Source organism: Solea senegalensis, unplaced genomic scaffold, assembly GCF_019176455.1.
Source record: "Solea senegalensis isolate Sse05_10M unplaced genomic scaffold, IFAPA_SoseM_1 scf7180000012513, whole genome shotgun sequence".
Taxonomy (NCBI): domain Eukaryota; kingdom Metazoa; phylum Chordata; class Actinopteri; order Pleuronectiformes; family Soleidae; genus Solea; species Solea senegalensis.
Window position 1 is genome coordinate 133,598 of NW_025320642.1, and position 16,370 is coordinate 149,967.

At 41.1% G+C, this 16,370-nt stretch overlaps 1 protein-coding gene across 2 annotated transcripts; it reads right to left on the reverse strand.

Annotated features, from left to right (window-relative positions):
- Positions 1-328: 328 nt before the first annotated feature.
- smurf1 (SMAD specific E3 ubiquitin protein ligase 1) lies at positions 329-16,174 on the reverse strand. 2 transcript variants are annotated; one of them, XM_044014852.1, is made up of 18 exons: positions 15,914-16,174; positions 10,356-10,394; positions 9,389-9,497; positions 9,078-9,211; positions 8,875-8,940; positions 8,678-8,753; positions 8,339-8,550; positions 8,145-8,229; positions 7,532-7,678; positions 6,616-6,847; positions 6,117-6,220; positions 4,840-4,954; positions 4,552-4,730; positions 4,322-4,459; positions 4,037-4,157; positions 3,647-3,848; positions 2,666-2,741; positions 329-2,571 (listed from the first exon to the last, which is right to left on the reverse strand). In XM_044014852.1, exons 1-18 carry the CDS (start codon positions 15,966-15,968, stop codon positions 2,472-2,474), a joined length of 2,190 nt encoding a protein of 729 aa, XP_043870787.1. In that variant the 5' UTR covers positions 15,969-16,174; the 3' UTR covers positions 329-2,471. The 2 variants fall into 2 exon arrangements, with proteins under 2 accessions (XP_043870787.1, XP_043870786.1); XM_044014851.1 differs by having other exon boundaries at positions 2,666-2,750.
- Between the last annotated feature and the right edge of the window lie 196 nt (positions 16,175-16,370).

A 16,370-nucleotide genomic window follows, 5' to 3' on the forward strand; every position in this document is an offset into this window, starting at 1 on the left:
GCATTCAGTTCTTTTTTGATCTCATCCAGTTGCTGAGTGCAGTGTTGTTTGCTGCAGTTCCAGTAAATGCTGTCAACAAAGCCGTGGGGTTCGGCATGCCAACCTCGCCGGTACAGTTGGGCACAAAGTTGTGGGAACTGAGAGATTTTAAAAGGGGGAAAAAAGACTAATCGTTTCTTTGATCTGTTCTCATGTTAAAGGCTGTGAAGTTTGAAAGTGGCAGCAACAATGTCCTGAATAAATGTTTTGATGTATGAATTGTCGAAAGCAACTCTGAACTGTGGAGGTGACCACAAATAAAAGGAAATCATACACAACACAGGGCATGTATTTTCAATTTAATTTCTTTTAATATAATCTTATTTACACTGTATTTTTCCATAAATGTTTAGTACATAGTAAGTTACAATACTCTTGCATCCATTACACAGTGAACTCAGAACCTAGAAAAAAAGCAGATTGAAATGATACTGCTTAACAGTCTTCAATCTATAACAGCTCTTAATGTTTTCCACATTACTTGCTCATCATTTAGGTTTTTGATTTTGTTTTGATTGTATGGAGAATTAATGAGCATAAAGAGATTTGTTTCTTTTTCATTCATGGTGGTCTTGACGAGGATTGACTACTTTTTCCAACATTCGGACACAAAGAGATGGGCAGAGCAAATTCTGGGGCACAGAGAAACAAAAGTTGGTGAAATGGGTGATGAAACATGTATGAAAGGCTTATGACATTTTATTATACACTTCACATACAACCGAAGAATTCCTGCCAACGCCTTCCTTCCAGTCCGTGTGTCTTGATTTGGAAAAAAAATGCAGGTCATGCCCTCGCTCCTCTCCCCAACTCCAGCAACGTTAGCTTTTAAAAATTTAAAATAAGGGCTGGTCAAGTCAATCCCCTTCACTTCAATAAATGTAACATGGTATTTAAAACACCTACACACCAACAGTTTTCATACAATGACAAATTATTTCACCACAATAATATGAATGTTAAAATAATATAAAGAAATTCAATAAAACCCACTTTGTGGATTACTTGAATTGCAAGTAAACTGACCCTTCAAACTCTGGAAGAGGGGGTGATGAAGAGATTAGTGTCAGCTCTTTGTAGAGCAGATAGCAGCTTGGTCGGTAATCACTTTGTAATAAATAATAAAAATAGAGTGGATCAGAGTGGTTGCAGAAACAAACCCAAGAGACAAAAAGTTACCAAACAAGAGGAGCAGGCTCATTTGATCATTTTGTTTTACAGCGTAACTGGGTGCCATGCCTGACACACACTCTCTCGTGCTCACACACACACACTCTCTCTCACACACCTATAGTCTTGAGGACACTCGTACATTTCCTAGCGCCTTACCCTGAAGCTATGTTCAGAATCATTGTGCATTTCACACTGCACTGTTGCCGTCTTGACGGGAGTCACACACCACACGGTCTTTCACTACGAGGAAACCCGACTCGCATATCTTGTCACAAAAATGCTTGGTCACAAAAAGATACGCAAGATGTGACACAGGGAGTCATGTATGAAACGAGGTATCATTTTGCCCAAAATGTCTCCAGCTTTTTTGATGCATTTACATTTTTCTATCTCCACCTTTTTGTCATATTCCTGCTTCGGTCTCACTGGGTTTCTCTGATTGGCTATCGAGGCGCAGATCGCCAAATGCTCAGATCAAATTTCCAGCAAGCTAGAATTGAGATTAGGGTCTTGGTCAGATCTTTGAATATTTCATACTTGTGTGCTAATCCAGGGGGGGATTAACCATGACTTGCAAAATTCACAGGTGAGAGGAAAACTCCGGGCTGAAATCGCATAGTGTGATTTGGGCTTAACTTTTACCATCGAAACCTTGACCTAATTCCAACCTTAAATCCAAGTTTTAACCATGCACCTCAAAACAACAAAAATGTGTCCTGACAACCATCACACACACACACACACACACACACACACATTCACACAGGCACGCGCACACATGACAGTGGTTACACATGAAGCATGAATGCTAGTAAATCAATCAGCTTGTCAGACAGCCATGTTCTTCACACATCGAATTACAACATGTCTTGTTCACAGGCTCATATGTGACTGGTTGAGTGTGTCCAGTGCGACTGTAGTCAAATTTGCTGTGGCGGTTAGGCATTCTGAAGAATGACATCATAGCTTGTTAAAACTGAAGGATAAAAATGCTTCTTCAAAACATTTGAAAAATTTTAAAATACCCCCGACCCCTCCTGCTGTGCTTCCTCCTCCTTTGACTACCAACAGTTCGGTGGTGAAGAGGCGGCAAGAGACTGTGTGTGTTCTTGTGATGCTTGGCTGCTCTGTATACTTGCTGTATACTTGATTTTTCTGTTAATGTGTGTGTGTGTGTGTGTGCATATGTAAAATGTCAAAGAGTTGTGTGCAAGCACAGGTGTGACTGTGTGTCTGTTCATTTGGGAGTTGTGGATTCATCACTCCACAGCAAAGCCGCAGGTCTCCTCCACAGCCGTCAGCAGTTTCTCATAAAGTTTCTCATAAGACTCGTAGGGTGGGATGTCTATCCTGTTAAAACTAGAGACCAAAAAGAAAAAGAACATTAGTGACTCGAGGACAGAAATAAATGCAGATTAAAAGGAGGGTATTTCTTTCCTCTGTGTGTTCTTACCATGTGTGAGCCTTGGGTAGATTATCTGTGTTGGCATCTATCAAGTGGATGGTAAAGAGCCTTGGTCCTGCAGAACCTGTAGAACCTTACACACATACATTCTAGTTATCACTGCTCAGTTCTGGTACATGGAGAATTACATAGTATCTAAAACAAGAACATGCATCATTACAAGTCAAATTAAAGCTAAAAATGGTACCATACTTTTATCTGACTAGCTTGAAAATGAATTTTATACAACTATTTAAAATGCATGTGATACATAAACTAGCAGTGCTAAGAGGTCGTCAAATTTGTTTTAATTGAACTGGTTTTACTACTATATAGGTCTACATTGTGCAACAATAAAACATTAGCTAGGGATTTATCACTCGCAGATAATCAAAAAACTGACTTCAGTTAGGAATAGTCTGAAATAGGAACAGGAGTTTGAAACACTATCTGCTAATACATGTGAAAGTTCTCATTCATCCAGGTCAATGTATCTTAACAAGTTTAAATAGGGTTAACAGGGCCAAATTACAGATGAATTAAATTGCTTATATGGAAAGTCTTGGAGAAACTATCTTTTCATCTATAGCTATAATCAAATAAAGGATCCATGGAAATGTAGCGGTTAACTCTTTTAAAGTAAAGCCAAATCATTTATTTCCAATTTTGCAAAGATGATCTTTTTTTTTTAATAAATTAAGAGTTCATTAAGTTTTCTTTTACAATGTTTTTCACTATTTTGGTCATTTGTGTGGATAAATAGCCCACAGGTTATAGCTTGCAGATCAGTTACAGTTACTTAATTATGTCCTAAATATTCCAATAATGCACATTCATGACTAATGTAGCACTATCAAGCTCATGCATATACGTTTCTGAAAATTTCAAACCATTTACTGTAATTGTATGCAATTATAATAACTCCAATGTATATAAAAGTGTTGTATAATAGGTGTGTGTGTGTGGTATCCAAGCCAGTGCATGACCCACCCTGCAGTGCTTTAAACCCCTGTAATGGGACTCTGGTGGAGCCTGTGACAAACTGCAGCAGACGTCCTCTTCTCTCCTCACTGAAGGCCTCCACTGCCTGCCAGAACCACCGCACCACGTTGCTTTCACTGGTGCAGTGTTTTAAGCGGGTGTTTGTCTTCCAGTCCGCAAGGTCAATCTTCCCCAACCCTCCGATGATCAACTGGACGAGGAGGAGAGGCAAAGGTGACCCAATATAAACACAAACAATTCAAACTACTTGCAGAAGATTATATCAAGGTGGCTTTTTTAACTGTTCTTCTATCTTTTGTGTCCAAAACTGAAAAAAAGCAGATGTGCACATGTGCAATATACAATATACGTTCACTGCGTTCACTGCGTCACATGTACCTCGAGTTCTTTATGGTCAAAAGGTTTGAGGAGGTGCTGGGGGATGAGCTCACTGAATCCCTTCTGTAAAGCCAGAAACTGGGCTTCAATTCCTCGCATAAATCTCCAGTTCACATAAAGTCTGAAAAACACAAATGCACATGATTTAAGCCAAGTAAACATAAAATACAAGTACTGCAAAAGAATTGTGCACAGTAGCTCTTTATTGTATCTACTCTGTATCTGGGGCACTATTTGGATAACATCCCCAAAATAGATGAAACATTACGGTCTCATTGTCCTTACCTTACATATTCTTTCTTGTTTTCCTCAGTAACGGGAATATTACGGCCATTAGGTTTGAGTTCATGTTGTGAAAACTTTCCAAAGGCATTGTGCTCCACGCAGAATGTATGGTCAAGGACTGATGTGATGTCGTTCTCTCTGCAGAAAGTTTATGAGTAAATAACACTGTAAGAGAAAAACACTAGGAACAGTGCCCAACTTAAAATAATCCTGATAAAAAGCGTGCTCACAATATCCAGACGAGGCTCTTGTGCAACTCCGGGTCTGTGGTCTCCAGGTCGTTGAGCTGAATGGGTTTGCCTAACAACTGTTTGTAAAAGGGCAACGTGAAGCTCCCGTTGATGTAGTGACCGTGGAAAACTGCAAGGCCCATCACACGACCCACAAAATGAAAATACGACAGGTGGTCCTGAAAGAGGGCAACGCAAAGGAGGACACGGTCACAGTCAGTCTCGTGTAGGTCAGCTGTGGGGTGCTTTGTGCGCCTACTGTATGTGTGCTAGTTTGTGTGAACTCACAGGGTTGATGGAGGAGTCAGGGTTGATCTGTAGTGTGTAGATATTGTCCGTGGAGTATTGGAACAGGCCATAATATGGGTTCAACATCTCATGACACAGCAGGTACAGCCACTCCCTACAGACAACCAGCAACATGATTAAAACCGAGAAACAACAACAACAAAAACCAACAGCACTGAGTATGATACATACAGTCTTTGCAGCAACTCACACCTGGGGTATATATAGTATTAGAACCATGCAGAATATCTTTTATATTCCTATGTTCATGTCTATCACCTGGTTTGATAGTGTTCAATATTTGTACAAGCAGTCTCTACTCAATAGAGCACGGAGGATTCCGGCAGATCCATGTCATGTCCTGTACCATGAATACGGACTGTAACCTGCCAGATGAGTCAGAGTCCCAAAGGGTCCGTTCAACCACATATAAGTCCTCATGAAATGGCTCTCGGAGGCCTAGTAGCTTCCACATATTTACATATTTCTATTTAAAAACAAGCAGCAAGGGAAGGTCTTGGTGCCACATTGACTGGCGTTTAGAGTAGCGGTTAGCTCTTGATGGGTGGTACTGCTGCGACTCAGCATGACAACGCGGCTAAACACGGGAAACTTCTCACCACCGCTGTCGCCTATGTGTTAATAGAAGAGGAAGCTGAGAGGGATGTTTCTGAGGAAGAGGTTGAGGATGAGAAAATTTTTTCAGTGAGGAAATCTATGTTAAAACCAGTATGTGTACTGAGGAGGGACAGACCAGAGAAAACAATGTTTTTCTAATGCCATGTGCATTTCTTGTGCAGTATTTTTGTGCAATTTTGTGACCTGCTAGTGTGTGTGCGTTTTTTACTTAAATTCCATCTAAGCCCTAAGAAACAATTCTTCAAGGGGAAAATGAAAAATAAATAACATCCTATTTCCTCTTTGCAAAACAATGTTGGCTATATTGCACAAGTACACAAATTTAAGATGACACAGGAAACCCGTTTAGCCAAACACTTTCAGCATGCTTAATAACAGGAACACCAATGTGGTGGGGTTTAGCAATCCAACCACACTCTGCACCAAATAAGTTAATTACTTACATTGACTTAATGGAAACTAAATAAACCTTCATGTGAAGAGACATAGCACTTTAGAATCTGTGAATTTAAGCTACTTATTCAGTGAAACTTCAAATACAGACAATATGAAGGTAAACATCTTGTTTACTAGTATACCGTTTCCAACTATATCATATATCTAAACCAGGGAGATTAATCAGTGCGAGTGTGAATTACCTGGCCACCCCACCATAATCCAGGCCCTCCTCTCCTCTGAACTTTACCATGAGACGCTTCTTCAGGTCTTTGGGCCTCATCTTCATTATTTGTCGATACGACTCCTGCATCAACAGAGAAAACATCAACACAAACACACATCACCAGACACTCATGAGAGGCAAAAGAAACCGCAACACAGCTCTTTAGCTCAGTCACAATCAGTGCTGTCAATCAATCAGTGCAGAGAGAGAAATAATGCTTTGTTGTGACTGGTGTAGGAGTCACGAGAGGAGCGAGTGTAAATGTACTGTACGTGTAAATCGAAACGTCACACACCACTGCATTTGTACAACCGCCTGATGTGTCTACATGTCGGTATGAGAGAGATTTTATCTTCTTAGTCATGCAGGTTCTTTCACAGCCGGTTTAGTCGGGAGGAAATTTTGTTATGCTTGCATAATAACAATAAAGAATCTTGAATCTTGAATCTTGAATTTATGTAAGTTCGAGCACCCACCTCAAAGATCTCCTCTCTGGACACTTCTATGCGACAATGTCCTGCTTGAGGCTGCTGCAAAGACAGCTCGTGCCGCAGGAGCTTCAACTTATGGACCAGGTCTCTTTCGTAGCGCGCTGCCACGTCTCCATCTCCTCCTCCACTACCGCCACCCACTCCTCCACCTCCCCCATCCTCACCCCCCATATCCATTTGGGGGGTTTGGGAGGATTCCTTTGCTTGGGATTGCTGGCTGAAGATGGGGAGGTGCAGATAAGGACGGGGGAAGGACAGCATGAAGACAGAGAGAAATACCAGGTAAGAGATAAGGTGAAAGAATAAATTAATAAACAAAAAGAAAGGCAGAAGGGATAACACACTCATGCATGTTAGAAGAAAACTAATTATTGCCCTAGTATAAAATGGGAGTTTTAAAATAAATGTAAGCATGTTAGCCAGAATCAAATTTCTTACAGTTTAACGTACTAATGCATTCAAATAAAGCACTTGGGTGTCAAATTACAATTGCAAATTTCAACCATGTACTCTGCAAATACAAAAAACCAGTGCTGGCCCAAAGACGATAGAAGAAGTCAGTACATAAATGAAGAAGACATCAGCAAGAATCTAAATCCACAGTGGTGTACTTCAATTGATAAAACAATTCCCTGCTAAAAAAAACAAAATGTAGACAAAAAGCAGCTTAACCTATTACAAAGCCACATTTCTGTAAATCACACTCTTCAGCATTAAAAACAAGAGCTGATAAATGTTAGCAGGTCATGTTCACATCCTGTCTGAGTTCAGCTTTGTGGCAGTGACAGAACAGATTAACAACAGATTATTCCTGAAACGACTTATTGTGTCAGGATGTGCAACACCCAGACGCAGTCGTGAGTCTGACACAAGTTTTTCAAGAGTGTGTGCATTCCTGTACCTGATAATTGTGTGAAGGCGTGGGTCTGTGAACTGTGTGGTTCGGTTGTTGTGATCCACAAAGTAGATCCGACCTGACACAGTGCTTCGGACCTCCCAGCCCACTGGCAACGGACCAAGCTCCTCACAGCTGACACTGGCCAGGTCTCTACAACAGGGACAAATAATAACAGTGAGACTTACTGTGCACTATTCTCACCATCTTTTATAATCCCTCATACTGAATGGTATGTAGTAAGGATCGGTGTGATCCTTACTACCGACCAAAACCCAGACCCCATGAGGCCCAAGAAAACAAGCAGAGAAAATCCCCATAATCTGTGTACATACTGCAGCATTTGTGCTCCTATATATGTAGGGATGCATGAGCTGATGCTAATGCTAAAATGAGGACCACCTTTCATACATGCTGGATCTAAATCCATGCCATCACAGTCATGCAAAACAGAATGACCATTTAAATGACATAGAATTACATAAATGCTACTACAGAATATACTGCATTGTCCTTTACAACTAAAAAGACCTAATTTCTCAGCAAGGGTTCATTCTGGGACCACCACATGTCAGTTTATACTAGGACAAGGTGCAAGTGAAGTGGGATGTATTTGTACCGTGGTATCCGAGGATCGTGCCAGGTACTGACGCCCGTCTGTGTATGAAGGAAGTACACCTGGCCCTGGACTGTTGTTCGTTGCTCTGTTTTATTAGGAAAGATAGAAGTTGGATTAAAAAAAAGAGATTTGGGTCAGACAAATATTTAGTAGTAGAGTAACAACAGGATATGGTCCAACAATTGTTGACTGACCGTATCCCTCTGGTAGGTCAGGCGGTTGATGGCCGTGAGGTCTGTTCTGAGGGGTGTGGCCATGGCTTCTGGAGTCCTGCCCTCTGATTCGCTGAGTCTGAAGACGGCTCTCCTGACTGGGCGAATCGAGCCGGCAGTTCCCGCCCCCCGCCGCACCAGTGGGGTCAGAGTAGGGCAGTGGCTCTTCACTGAAACATCCCTCAAATACAGGCCTGTATACCAACCACACAAACGTTAATGTAGCTAAACACGGAACTACCTTTCAGAGACCAAATAACATAATAAAAGCATTTAGTAATAAGATGAAAAACGTCATAATGCGACCGGTGACTCACTCACCCATCATTTTCAAGCAATCCTCTGCAGTCCACCACAGGGCCTCCGCTACCGATACGGTCTCGTGTCTGTAAACTCACTGGAAACAAGCAGGTGGTAAAGAATGATGCCGGTCAGCATTTGTGTATGTGACACAGAGGGAGGGCAGATTATTAACAGAGACATGAAGAGAAAGCAATAGATAACATGTCCAGCCTTACCAACAATCTGTCCCCGCACTGCATCGCTGTCTGAGGGATTGAGCTTACATAGATCTAAACGCTGGTCTGTAAAGAGAGGGCAACCTTATTTTGTACAATTCCACACCTGTGCTTAAATAAACCCAGACAACCTAACATATTGTAGTGTTTGTGAGTGTGAATGTATGAACCAATATCTGAAAATGGACTGACGATAGACTTACATCCTGTGTCTTTTAGTCTGCTTATAGCATTGGACAGAAGTCGTATACAGCCCAGGAAGCCTGCCCCCTGTCGTTTATGAATCTTTTTGTGGTTCCATATACTTATGGTGATGGAGTCTGTCTTTCCAATGTAGCTGAAAAAGAGACAAAATGGACCTTTAGTCTTTACAAATAAAACACAAAACCTTTACATTTATTACACAAGCACAACCACAAACACTTATTAACTGTGAACTTAGGGCTGGCCGATCATCACAGTAATCTGTTTCAAATCAGTCAATATTCATAATTATCAGGAAAAGAGGACTCACAGGTCATAGTGCTGATTCCATTTGGGATCCAGTGTGCTTTTGACTGTGTCTGTCGAGTGGCATTGACCTGATCCGTCCACCACAACTTTGGCAAATGGATCTGGCAGACCTGTAAATAATTAAAATGAAGAATTTGCACCAGTCAAATTAACTCACATAGAATGCAGTAATAAGAGTGTGGAACATAACACTCTTCACAATAACACCCAGCTCCATATTTGTGAAGACAATTAGCTGAACAACTGACAAAAAAAACATAGTGTAACTGCTCGACATCCATACTACTCCATTATCTTTGAATTCACATTAATATTTACATTCTGCTCTGGACATCCCTGTCCTCAACACTACCCTGGCTTTATAGAGCCCCTATGATGGTTAAGTTTAAAAACATTGCTGGCTCCATTTACATTTGAAAACTGGGGCTGCGTTTCAGTACGGTTAAAAACAAAGACATTTGGAAACAATGACTCAGTTACTCGCATTCACTTCCTGATTGGTTCTGATCACCTGTGAATGTAAATCTACAGTAACATTTACTTTCAGTTTCACCTCTGTTGTTGCCCTTACATTTTACCATTGTTATTCTTTTTAGTAATACTTTTGAAACGGAGCAAACAACTGCAGAAAAGGGGATTTAGCCTTCTGTTTACACTAGCATGTGCATGCCCAGCATACCTAAATGGTCACATTATATACACTTTTTTAGGCATAGTAGAATGGACACATGAAGTTTTGAGAATATGGACAAATGTCTGATTGCGTCTCAGTAACTGGGGTCCACTCACTAATGGCTGTGACAGGTCAACACTTTTCCTCCCTGCTATGAGGGAAGAGTGTTAATGCACACAATCATAACACAGCAACTGAGCAACACCAGTGTTGATCCTTAATGAAACGCATCATCTCGTCATTACCATACATCATAAAGTCAGATTAAAGCACATGAAAATGAGCAGGTACTTACGAAAGAAGTCTTTCTTTGCAAGGTTCTTGGCACATAATACTGCAAAACAAAAAAAGCATTATAAACAAAATGCCATGGCATAGAAATATGTAAATGATCTCAGCGTGTGTAGGCTGATACAAGTGGATGTTGACGCAGATTAAAACATGCGAGGACAAAGAATGCTGGTGAGTATAATATATGAATGCCAGAGGATGCTAAGAAACAAATAAATATGTGATATGCAGACAGGGTGAGCAGCAAAGTACAGGCTGGTGTCATGACCACTGCACACATAAACTCGCAAACTGGCCGCCCACAGTGAGAGTGGCAGAATGCCTCCTCTGCCACATCATCTTTGTGGATTCAGAGAGCAGCTCTGAACTGACTGACCAAGACAATGTGGATTTGTGAGTCCGTGCTAAGCATTCGGTTTGTGTGTGTGGGTGAGTGTGTTAGTTTGCCAGACAGCCTGTGTGGTGCAACAGTTGGCATATGCCACCCTGGACTGCAGTAATATTAGGGGGGGAAACACAACACAACAGAACCACAATAAAACAGTTTTTAGTCACAGTACAAGTCCTAATCATAACTGCGGGAACTGTGGCACATGCACAGAGCACCCGGGCCAGCTCGAGTCTGACTCTGAAGGTATACATGAAGGTATACATAATAATAATTTGACTCCCACTCACACTATCTGGATGTGTTTGTTTGAAATTTGATTTAGTACAATTTCTGTCATATTAACGGTTTACATGTATTCCAAAAGTATGTTTTTTGTTGGACTAAAACAATCATTTGTTGTTGTTTTTTTCTAATGTCATGTAAATATTCTGACTGACAGTTATTCAAAATAGACTGCCAGGTTTTATAGCCAGGAACAAATAGGAAACTATGACTAATGTCTCTGCTCATTCAGGATAAGACAAATGAAAGCACGTCATCTGCCTAGAGGTGTAACGTAATGTCAAAACAACAACTGCTTCACCTTTTTCAATATGAATTTTTCAATTCGTTTGTAGACTGAATGACACAAATGATCCAAATACGTATATATAATATTTATAAAATTGTAGATTCATTAACTTATAAATATGTAAATGCAACTTAGACCAGTTAAACAATTGCGGGGTGATACTGGCAACATTTCAGAACTGGAGGTTTTTGTTACCGTCTAGACTCTGAGGAACAAAAGCTGTCTGGTGAACTTCACCACCTGAACACTTAATCACAGCTTTGAAATGCAATTAAAATCTGGCATGGTTTCGTTTGGCCCAGGCACCCATCTGGGAAGTCGGTCAGTCAGCCACTGGTTGAGGATGTGGTGACTGTGGTGGTGTACATGTGTCTGGCACAGCCTGGTCTATTTCCTGTGATTAACCCATGGAGAATGGCGGCAGAATATCCTTTCCTCTTATTCATCATCCGCTTTGAATCCTCCTCCTTGTCCTCGTCCTCCCCCTGACTCACACATTCCATAGCAAGACCTCATCTTTTCTACACAGACTCAATAAAAGAAACACAACGACAGAGGGAATCAGATTTCTAGTTGCCCCTGCCTCCTCTTCCTGAGTAGCAGGAGAGGACTTTCTCTGTCACTGTCATTCCTATGCTCTCCTCCCCTTTCACCCGCCAATCTCTTACCAGAGACAGGAGACACCCCTTCTTTAAACCCCCCTCCCTCTCTTTCAGCCTCTTGACCAGCTCCTCTGTGGCACTGAATGTGTAACAGGCCCTCTCTCTGCACCTCAGGAAACTCCTTATTCTATCAAGGTCATGGCTGCTAAAAGGCACATATGCAGCCACAGCTCAGCTGGTTCTCAATTTCCTCCACTGCCACTTTTTTTTGGCATTTATGTCCTCTCTAAAAAGAAAAACAGAGTGAGCAGTTCCTACAGAAGGTGGAAGTTACATGTACATGTTTGGAGCTCAAATAACCACCTCTCACAAATACTTCCAGTGTTTGCAGTTTTACTTTACTCTTGCAGCAAAATTATTATATTATTTGGATAAACGACAAGAGCCATGAAAGTGTAGAAACTATGACGTTAATTTAAACAAAATTAAAGATAATGGTCAATTACTGTTGCAAAGACGCCAAAGTGCTGTGTGTTCAGATTGATGATCCTGATGATCACAGCTTGAACACTTTGAATGCTGCAAACGCTGTGAAGCTGAATAGAGCAGTTAAAAATGCACTCACAGATTTCCAAGTAAATTAGAGATGACCCACGAGAGATTATAACACTGTAGTTTCCTGTGTAACCTTTTAATTCATTCTTTATTTCTCCAAATATAACTCGTTCTTCCACATTTCTGCTCTCTGTGAGAATCACCTGCCTGTGCTGTCCACCCAAAGGCCTGTGCTGGTGCTTTGACGATTTGGTGTTCAAACCAACGAACAGCCACAAAAACCTTGAGTGGCACGCATTTCTTCTGTGAGCAACTCAACAAAATCCTGCTGAATCCCTAATTCTAACATTCATTCAAGCACATTACTCACAACAAAGCCTCCTTTTTATAAACATGCACACCCCTTTCTCTACTTATTGGCCCATTTATTTGCTGCATCTTGCTTGGCTCTGACCGTGTCTCTGCATTCCTCTTCACCTTATCAAAGAATAATTAAACATGACAACAAATGTGATTTAAGGCGTTTGTGCCAGTGTCAGTATTTACTATCAATATACCCTTTTATACAAGATGTGCAAGAGTACTGACAATAGCTTCCCTGAAAAGTCTCAATGGGTCAGGTAAGGATAACTTCTCTTATACTATGACCATTCCTCCTCCGGCTCATCTCATCTCATCCCCACGAAGGGGTGACAGAGACAGAAAGACACAACAATCAGTTCTTACTTGGCTAATACACGTCAATATAAACACAACCTAATCTCGTAAATGTGAATCAATGCCAAACTTGCCTGGTCTTCGTCTGTGTTGCTGCCAAAGACATACAGGCCTTTCCAATGTAGGCCAAACAACCCCTCTTTCTGACAGACTAAACAGAGTGAACACCAGCCAAGCGGCATTGCACCCCCATTGGCTCACCACACATTCCTTAACCAATTAGAATTCCACTCATACCTGTGGGGGGCGGGACACAATCACCAGCAACAACCTCTGTTTGCATCCAAGCTGAACTAATGAGTAACTGGTTCACAACATGCCAACACAGATACACACACATGTACAGCCTAACCCTTAATCTAACCTAACATAAACCCAAGTCTAACCCTGAAATTAAAACCTAATCTGAACCCTCAAAACCCTTTACACTTGTGAGGATCAAAATTCAAGCTTTAATGTTTTGGGATGTCTTTTTTAAAGACTTGGGTACACACAATTAAGTCTTTAGTGACTATTTTGTATTTTATTTAACATTAAGACCAAATAGAGATTCAGTGTATAATGTTCATTGTCAGTTTTTCTACTGTTTACTTAACCAGTGTTCTCCTGTCAGTTTTGCTGCTAAAAGGCATATGCATTCATAAGACTGAGATGTTTATTTGGGGGGGGGGTCCATATGTGAATAACAGGGTCAGACCCATGACTCCATCTTTTGTCAAAACATGAGGTTTGCTCTGTCAGCACTATTGGAATCCAGTTTTAGAAGAGTGTGTTCAGGAGAGGAGGAACAGAAAATACCAATGTTGCATGTGATGGGCATTTTTAGACAGCACATACTTTTAATGCAAAAAACATCCATCACAATCATACACTTGGTCTGCCTTTCTACACCCACAGTCTGTCAGTAAGCAACATTTCATGTGCACTTCTTTGCTCAGTTATGAATCAGAAAGACAAGACATCTGCCCAGCGGCACAGAACAGTCATTACCATTTGAATAGAGGTCCCTGGATGCCCAGTGGGGTCACATTAGCTACAGTGAAAACCATTGTTACAGCTGTGCATGTGACTCAGTTTGAGTGGAGTGTATCATGAGCCAGTGGAACAGCGGAAGCGTTAACGTGAGAGACGGAGATTTGTATGTGCCCTGAAGAGGAGAATCTGACCCAAAAACAAACAATATGTTTTAGTGTACACTGTTCCCAGAGAACTTCAAGAAGTTACAATTCATCACAGGCTTTCTGTACAGACTCAAAATCTGTTTCTCTATGCCTTGGGTCAGTGGCATCTTTCGCTCTCTGGTTGTCTTTGGCAAAACCATTTACCATGTCCTCCACCTTGTCCAGACTTGACCCACAGCACGTACATTTCAGTGGGATTGGCCAACCCTAACTTTGCAAAGGCTACAAGAATGGTACATTTTTATTTTTTAAAGTTATACCAGGTACGTTTCCTGCTAACTTAAATCAGTTTCTTTCTTACAGGGAATTCATAATTTCAGGTCTGACAATCATCTTCAGAGTGAAGTGGTAAATCAAGCCACTATACTACCTGGTCCTGGAGCAAACTTTAGTCCTTTCTTACACTTGAGTTAATGTTCAATACAGATACAGATTATTTATCCTTGTTTTAATTATGAAGTTTTTAATGCCCTATGTACCAATGCAGTCTTTTATTACAGACCCATTGGTCCAATCACATAAATATAACATAACAAATGTCATGTATTTATTTTTTGATGTATGAACACACAATGACAATAAACAAGTCTGATTCTGAAACTTATATTTGTCTCCCCCTTTAAAATATGTCAAACGTAGAACAAAGGAAGTTGTCACTGCTAGAGGCAAATGCTTTAATTAACTGATGTACGAATTCTTAATTATTGCCTCCTTGTTCATCTGTACTATTCGTATTTATTGATGTCTGGTGTTATGTTAACGTGGTTGTTCAACACATGCTACTACTTAGCATGTCTTGGCTAGGACTCACTTGTAAAAGAGATTCCAATTTTAATGCGTCTTTCTGACACAATTAAGGTTAAATAACACGAATACATAAAAACGTTTCAGGACAAGTTCAGCGAGTCACAGACATTTGTCTAGCCACAGCTGACACGGCACAGAATTCAAAATCGATAGTCATGGATAATCTATGGTAGCAGGTCACATCTTCCATTAGAATCAATTTACAGAAAGCCTGTGGATCAAAGTAATCTTTCATTCTTGATTCAGGGTTCGTCGCATTCAGATCGGGCGATGGTGATGGGCTAGTGGTCAGCACACAGCCGAAAAACTGGGTGTAGTGTTAGCTAGTGAGCGTTAGCAGTCAACAATGTTACGATTAGCCAACGCGGGCTGGCTAAGCGAGGGGTATGCGTTAGCAGTGGATAAAGTTTCTGGATGTGACTTTAAAGTAACCCGAAAACAACTAGACAGTCGGACATTTGAGGACAGCGAGTCACACAGCTTTCACAGTGTCTGTCCTTTCGGCTATTTCGCTAGCATCTCAGCTAACAAGCTAGCACTTGTACCTCTGTGTTTGCCACACAAAAACCGGATGTTTGGGCAAACGACAGAGCCGAGAGCTGCACGGACGCGCCGCGGTGTCTCTGTTACCAATGATACCAACACTAAACATCAGCAGTAAGTGGGAGGAAAGTATTGAGCTCTTGATAAAACATGCTCGATAAGCTCTTTCTTTCGGTCTCGGTCTTTTTTTTTTACCTGTCAGTCGGATTTTGATGCTGGACCCGTTCCTCCTAGTCCCAGGATTCGACATCACTCCGGGAAAGCAGATTACAAACTTCCCGTCTCCCAAAAACACAATTTCACCACTCAATGGGCACACGGATATCCACAGTCTCCAATCATGCGCTTTGTTTTTGCTCTCCTTGCGGGTTAAATTGTATTATTTCATCGCAAAGTCCTGCGCTCCTTTGAAGCCCGACAACACTGGAGAACATTTTCGGGCAGGCTCAAGCACGTACTGACGTCATGTTCTTAATGGCTAAAACGTTTACGTGCTCGTGTCTGGGAAGCGTGGGCGTTCCCGAGAATACAGGCTCTTCCCAGTACAACACTCAAGCCTTATCTTTACTTTTTCTTTTGTTTCTAGATACATTTTACTTTTGTTTGTCGATAAATGTTTCATGTTTATTTAGACCATGTGACTATTCACAAC